At 43.7% G+C, this 7,500-nt stretch overlaps 1 protein-coding gene across 1 annotated transcript in view; it reads right to left on the minus strand.

Moving 5' to 3' along the window:
* The window catches only part of LOC110170931 (UTP--glucose-1-phosphate uridylyltransferase-like), a 38,782-nt gene that overhangs the window by 6,496 nt on the left and 24,786 nt on the right, over positions 1–7,500 (minus strand). Inside the window, exons 4-6 of the mRNA XM_055158518.1 lie at positions 4,350–4,535; positions 3,517–3,650; positions 542–836 (exon numbers count right to left, since the gene is read on the minus strand). Coding sequence (XP_055014493.1) covers positions 542–836; positions 3,517–3,650; positions 4,350–4,535 — 615 coding nt within the window. The remainder of the gene's footprint in view (positions 1–541; positions 837–3,516; positions 3,651–4,349; positions 4,536–7,500) is intronic.

The raw sequence follows: 7,500 nt of genomic DNA on the forward strand, positions 1-7,500 counted from the left end.
TTAACATTGTGCACACACCAAAATGAGGCGGGTGGTAACAGGTTAACGGTATCAAAACTTGGATACCGCCCAACTCTACTAACATGAGTCAGTATAGTCACATTTTTCTTTGTGTTTTGGTCGTTTTTAAGCAGCTTTTCTGAATTTTACCTAAATATTTGCCAATTTATGTCTCGTTTTATTGTTGTCAGGGATCAAATTGGACAAAAATGGGGACACGTGGGACATTTCTTGTATAAAACTGGGACAAATCAGTAGTTTTGTATAAATCTGCTGGGACAGGGGAGACACGGCTGAAAACTGGGACTGTCCCGGGTAAATAGAGACGTCTGGTATTAAATTAGCAGTATTCATCAAGGTAGTGTTTCCAAAATATGAATAATAATAATAATAATGGATTAGTTTCATGTAGCGCTTTTCCAGACGCTCAACATCCCTTTACAGTTCGGTGCATTATTCATCCATTCCACATCTCCACACACAAAAGACCTTTCACAGCGTTTCTCATTTGTAATCTGGGCCCTTGAGGAGCTTTAAGTACCTTGACATCAGCTCTGGTTTTGTCCGTGACCTCCATGATGAACTCACAGCGTTTGTCCTGGGGCTGGCTCATCAGGTGCTGCAGGATGAACAGGTCCACGGTGGCTCCCAGGTTATCGATGTTGGAGACGAAGATGTACTCCTTCCCCTCGGCCAGGAGTTTGTCCAGGAGACCGGAGTTTGAGAAGCTGGCGTAGATGTCCCCGTGACCCGGAGGATACCAGGCCTCGCTGTCCCCGTCAGGGCCCATGCTCTTGGCGATCGGCAGCAGGGACTCTTTGTTGATGCGTGGATATCTGCGCAGAAGAAGAAGACACGAAGTATAGAACAAGATATAAGAACAATCCACGTGTCATTTGTTTTTCAATATAAAACCAAAAATAAGAAAACTAAACAAAACAACTATTGTCTTCATTATTTGTCTCCAAAACCAAAATTAAATTAAAGCTGCAAGCGACGTTGAACGGCCCTCACCCAGTGCACGCTGTGCCCGCAAACACTGCGCCCGCAAACACTGCGCCCGCAAACACTGCGCCCGCAAACACTGCGCCCGCAAACACTGCGCCCGCAAACACTGCGCCCGCAAACACTGCGCCCGCAAACACTGCGCCCGCAAACACTGCGCCCGCGGCCACATACATCGCGCCCCCAAACACCACGCCCTGAAACGCCACAACCTCCAATGGTGCACCCGCCAACGTCATGCCCACATACACCATGCCGCAAACACCGCACCCGCAAACACCGCACCCGCATACGCCATGCCCGCAAACGCCATGCCCGCAAACGCCATGCCCGCAAACGCCATGCCCGCAAACACCGCGCGCACAAACGCCATGCCCGCAAACACCGCGCACACAAACGCCATGCCCGCAAACACCGCGCCCGCAAACGCCACAACCGGCAATGGTGCACCCGCCAAAGTCATGCCCACAAACGCCATGCCCGCAAACCCCATGCACGCAAACCCCGCGCCCACAAACAAACAGCATTAAATGACGTCTTGAATTCAGGAGAATAAAGTCGACTCGGACTCAGGGCCTGTCCACGTGACAACGCCTTTTGGTCAAAACGTCGTATTCGTTTTGGCCTTTCGTCCACACGGAGCCGGTGTTTTGTTTGGGTGAAAACTGTTTTTTGAGTACAGGTCCTCTGATGCAGTGAAGGCTGCAGCCCTCAAACCAGCCTCCACAGACCACAAGACTGCTGCTGAAATGTGACAGGTGTAGCCCAAGGAGCCGCTCCTGTCGCCCAGCAACGACAGGTAATTAAACTAAAAACAAAAAAAAACTAAAACTTATGTTTAACTTTTGCAAAACTAGGATACAGCTAAAATAGGCCTAATTACCTTAAAGTAAAAAAAAAAAACTGTGACGAGATCAGCATTATAAAATATGATTATCATTGTTACAGCGCCACATACAGGTGTGGCAGGCGTATTACATCGTTTTCACTCAGTGCTCCGTTGTCGTTTGGCCGTGAATATTTATTGATCCGACACGTGTGTGGATTAGGGATGGGCATGATTAATCGATTAATCGATAATTGATCATTAAGAATTTCATCGATTACGTTCATTTTAATTGACAAACTGAATGTATGTTTGTGTGTCGTGACCAAACAGGTGTGTACATGTGTCTCTGCATCAGAAGGAGCGACACACAAACAGTGGGTCAGTCTGTAACGAACCGAAGCACAAATGTGGATTTAACCAGGATTTGTAGAAGAAATTCCACACTTTCCGTTGCGTTGGGACAAGTGTGAGTCCATGTGCACAGTGGATAAAGCAGCACATATGTTTCTGTGTCCAGTGGGAAAAAGTTTTTCCAGGTGAGAGTCGCTCAATGTGGATGACGAGGCCCCGCCCCCCTCCCCCCGTACGCTGTCCTGGTTTTGACAAACACAAATCTGGTCAAACTAACCCAGGAGTGTCAAACTCATTTTGTTCCGGGGGTCGTGTCCAACCGACTTTGATCCCAAAGTGTCCGGATCAAAAAACTCATGTCATATAAACCCCAAAAATAACAATAAGTTCAAATATTTGTGCAGAGAAACACAAATCTATTACAGAAATCTGTTTTTATTGATGAACTCTTTCTTTTGCAAAATATTATAATATTATGAACAACCTGAAACTTAAAAAAAAAAAAAAAGCAATTTCAACACAAAGTTTTAACATGAACTTGTTTGTAAATAGGAATAAGTCCATTTTTGTTGTAAAATCCTGCACTCGGCTCCACTTTTCTCATGTTGGACATTTTTCTGATGAGGGTGTCACGGTCAACAGTCAAAACGATCGTCCTTTAAGAGCGTTTGGAAAGAGACAAGTCTTCATTTGTGCTGCTCTGGTGGGAGGGGCCACGTACAGAGACGCTGGAGACGCTGCTGTGATAAACACCACAGAAAATTAACACGATTTTAATAGAAAATAGAATTAAAATATTTTAGAAGAAAATCAGCCAAGGGCCAGATTAAAGGTCTAAAGGGCTGGATCTGGCCCCTGGGCCATATGTTTGACACCTGTGCACTAACCTGTATTCACCTGAGTCATGTCTTTTAATCCAACAGAAGTTGAACCACATCAGCGACACAAGAGCTGGAGTTTTATCTTCACTTAGTTTATGCAAATTAGTGATGTGGTTTTAAGTTTTGTTTCTGTGAGATTTGAACAAAACTGAATTAAACACATTATAATGTCAAACAGCTGATGTGGCTCTAGAGTCGTTATGGTTTATATGTCGTAAAGTTGAATTTATTTATGCAGATTAGTAATGCAGATAGTAATAATAATGATGATCATTTTAATATAAAAACGTGAATGATTAATTGATAAACGATCGTTAATTCCTCCGACGATCGATTAAGAAAACTTCATCGAATGCCCGTCCCTAGTGTGGATGTGATTTTTCTTCAACCTGCAAAAGCACAAAAAAACCCTCCAGGAGCGTCGTCGTGTGGACACAGACTCAGACTGACCGGCTCTGGTTGAAGGTGTGGATCTTGACGCGGTGGTGCGAGTATTTCTGGAGGATCTTCTTTGTGTCTTCGTCGGTGTTGAAGGAGTTCATGAGGACCAGAGGCACGTCCGCGTTATACGTCTTATTCAAGTGCTGAAAAAAAAGGAAGAAAATACATGTGATTATACAGGATCTGAACCAGGACTAAACCAGGACTGAACCAGGACTAAAGCAGGACTGAACCAGGACTAAAGCAGGACTGAACCAGGACTGAACCAGGACTAAAGCAGGTCTTAAGCAGGACTCAATCTGGTCTGAACCCAGTCTGAACCTGGTCTAAACCTGGTCTGATCCAGGACTGAACCAGGCCTAAACCAGGCCTAAACCAGGCCTAAACCAGGCCTAAACCAGGAACCAGGACTAAACCAGGACTAAACCAGGACTAAACCAGGTCTAACTAAACCAGGACTAAACCAGGACTAAACCAGGTCTAAACCAGGACTAAACCACTGACAAAACTAAACCAGGACTAAAACAGGACTAAACCAGGTCTGACTAAACCAGGACTAAACCAGGACTAAACCAGGACTAAACCAGGACTAAACCAGGACTAAACCAGGACTAAACCAGGACTAAACCAGGACTAAACCAGGACTAGGACTAAACCAGGACTAAACCAGGACTAAACCAGGACTAAACCAGGACTAAACCAGGACTAAACCAGGACTAAACCAGGACTAAACCAGGACTAAACCAGGACTAAACCAGGACTAAACCAGGACTAAACCAGGACTAAACCAGGACTAAACCAGGACTAAACCAGGTCTAAACCAGGTCTAGACCAGTCCTCACCTCTATCTGCTGCACAGTCAGGTCCAGAAAGGTGTTTTCACTGCGGACACTGATCAGACTCTTGGGGCCCTTGCAGCCCATACTCGTGCCCAGACCTCCGTTCAGCTTCACCACCACGAGCCGGTTCAGGGCGGCGGCGATGTCCCCGGGGAGACCTTTGTCCCGGATCCGCTCGTACGGCTGGATCTGAGGAGAGAGGAGAGAGGAGAGAGGAGAGAGGAGGTCAGAGGAGAACCACATAAACAATAACAACAACTTAAAAGAAGACGTACTGTGTTTGTGTGTTTTATATTTATAACCTCTGACACTCGAAAAGGTTTGGTGGATAGAACCTGTCATCTATATATTATATTTATCACAGTTTATCAGTTAAGTGGTGGTTTGAGTGAAAAAAAAGTTGGATAAAATTACAAAAATACAGGACGTAGTGAATTCTCAAACAGAATCTCTCTGTTTATGTCAGAGTGTCAAACTCAAATTCACAGAGGCCCAAATTAAAAACTGGGACTAAGTCGAGGGCCAAACTAAATATTTATTGAAACATTTCAACAACATCTGCATGTTTTCTCTTCTGTCAAGATCTGTAATGTTAAACCTTTTCTTATTAAAATAAATGTTTAATAATAGTTTTGCTTAAACATTGAATCCAGAACAAGCAGAATATAAAATAATAACATTATTTACAAAAAAACAACTATATTCTTCATTATTTGTCTCCAAAACCAAAATGAAAAAACAGATAATGATTCGTGTTTTCAGGTTTCACTTTTGTGTTTAAATGAAAAATGGAAAAAACGGATAACAGCCGTTTCCCGTTTACCTCCCGTGACTGTGATACCGGACTTTTGCACCGCATACGGACTGAACCAGGACTGATTCAGGTCCGAGACCAGACCGGGACCAGACCGGGACCCGGGGGGACTCTGAGCTTTGACTCTGAGCTTTGACTCTGAGCTTTGACTCTGAGCTTTGACTCTGAGCTTTGACTCTGAGCTTTGACTCTGAGCTTTGACTCTGAGCTTTGACTCTGAGCTTTGACTCTGAGCTTTGACTCTGAGCTTGACTCTGAGCTTTGACTCTGAGCTTTGACTCCGAGCTTTGACTCCGAGCTTGACTCCGAGCTTTGACTCCGAGCTTTGACTCCGAGCCTTTGACTCCGAGCTTTGACTCCGAGCTTTGACTCCGAGCTTTGACTCCGAGCTTTGACTCCGAGCTTTGACTCCGAGCTTTGACTCCGAGCTTTGACTCCGAGCTTTGACTCCGAGCTTTGACTCCGAGCTTTGACTCCGAGCTTTGACTCCGAGCTTTGACTCCGAGCTTTGACTCCGAGCTTTGACTCCGAGCTCTAGCCCTGCCGTGGACTCTGAGCATCCGCTCTGCTCCCACTCTGGTCCCAGTCTCAGTAGCGGTCTGGTCCCGGTCTGGTCCCGGTGAGGTCCCGGACCTGGTTCAGTCCTGGTTCAGTCCTGGTTCAGTCCTGGTTCAGTCCGTTATCAGTTTTTTCCATTTTTCATTTAAACGCAAAATCAAAAACTGAAAAAAACAAATCTTTATCTGTTTTTTCATTTTGGTTTTGGAGACAAATAATGAAGAAAACAGATCTTTTTTCCATGTTCTTATTTTTGGTTTTATATTGAAAAACCACTGAACGAGTGACACACGGGTTCCAAATAAGTCAGGTCTGTGGAGATGCGAGCCCGCTCACAACAAACAAACATAATGAAAAAAAATCATGCTTTTATTAGGGTCTATTTTTATATTTTTAATCTTCTGTCTTAGTCTTCTCGTGTCATATTTGCATTTTAAAGGGCACTATGGAACTTTATGGTTGATCCGTTACCATGGAGATGTCATTGCTCTGCCTGGAATGTTCCACAGTGTGACATTAAACGGCTTTAAGGTACATTTATTCATTTACAGGTGGTTTTAAACCCCATATGTCGATTGCAAGGTTGGAGAACCACAAGGCTCCATACTTGGACCTATTTTATTTTCATTATACATTAATGATCTGCCGAATGTTTGTACGGACCTTAACATTGTGTTGTATGCCGATGATACCGTCATTTTTACAAAAGCAAAATCTGTCATAGAAGCCTCAGAAAAGTTAACATCAGCGAGAATCACATGTTTAGACAAGTGGCTGACAAGTCTCTTACTGAATACTAAAAAAACTGTTTGCATGCTTTTTTCGAAACGTCCATCAAAGTCTTGTTTAAATGTGTAGCTGAGGGGTGAGGGACTCGTTTGTAGATGAATTTAAGTATGTTGGTGTTACCTTGGACTCCACTTTAACTTTTAAAAAACATGTTAAAAACATATCAAAAATTGCTGATTTTAATAATCACAATTTTAGGCAAATTAGAGCATCATTGCCTAATTGTTATTAAGTTCTTTTTTTCAGACCTAGAGTGTTATTTCATACCTGCTCACTAGCTTCTTCCTCACCTCCACCGGTGGGAAGACAGCGCCAAAACCTGTTTAAATCAGCTGACCAGACACGTCACAGCAACATCACGTGACTCTGAGGAAGACGCTAGTGAGCAGTCGAAACTGTCAGGTATGAAGTAACACTCTAGGTCTGAGAAAAAGAACCTAATAACATAAAATATCGGAAGACCAAATGAAACTCATTGGGCCAGAAAATGCAGCTAAAATGTTTCTCCACAGCATGATTCTCTCTCATATTGAACACAGCATCACTAACTGGTCACTGACATGACAACCTTAAAAATAATAGAATCACTTTTTAAAAAAGCGTTAAAGATATTTAATAGGACATCTTTATCATTTCATCACTGTCTCATACTGCAGAAGTATAATATCTTAAGTTTTGGAAATTTTCAAAAATTTAAACTCGCCTGCTCAGTCTACGAAGTCTTAAATGGAGTCGCTCCACCAGCTCTGGGTGAGTTCATTAAGCCCAAGTCCGGCACTAGTGGTCGGGGAACAAGAGCCTCGACCAGAGGCAGTGCAACAGAGGCTTTGCACCGTCACGTGACCCTATAACAACGGTACCTACGCCACCATGACACCAGGCACACTATGTCATTGACTTCAGCAGCATCGGAGAAACATGGGCAGGTTTTGTTGTGTATTTGGTTGTTCTAGACGCTCTGAAAGGGATAAAACTAATCGTTTCTTCACTGTT

This window comes from Boleophthalmus pectinirostris, unplaced genomic scaffold, assembly GCF_026225935.1.
Source record: "Boleophthalmus pectinirostris isolate CB_2022bp ecotype Guang Dong unplaced genomic scaffold, ASM2622593v1 HiC_scaffold_22, whole genome shotgun sequence".
Classification (NCBI taxonomy): domain Eukaryota; kingdom Metazoa; phylum Chordata; class Actinopteri; order Gobiiformes; family Gobiidae; genus Boleophthalmus; species Boleophthalmus pectinirostris.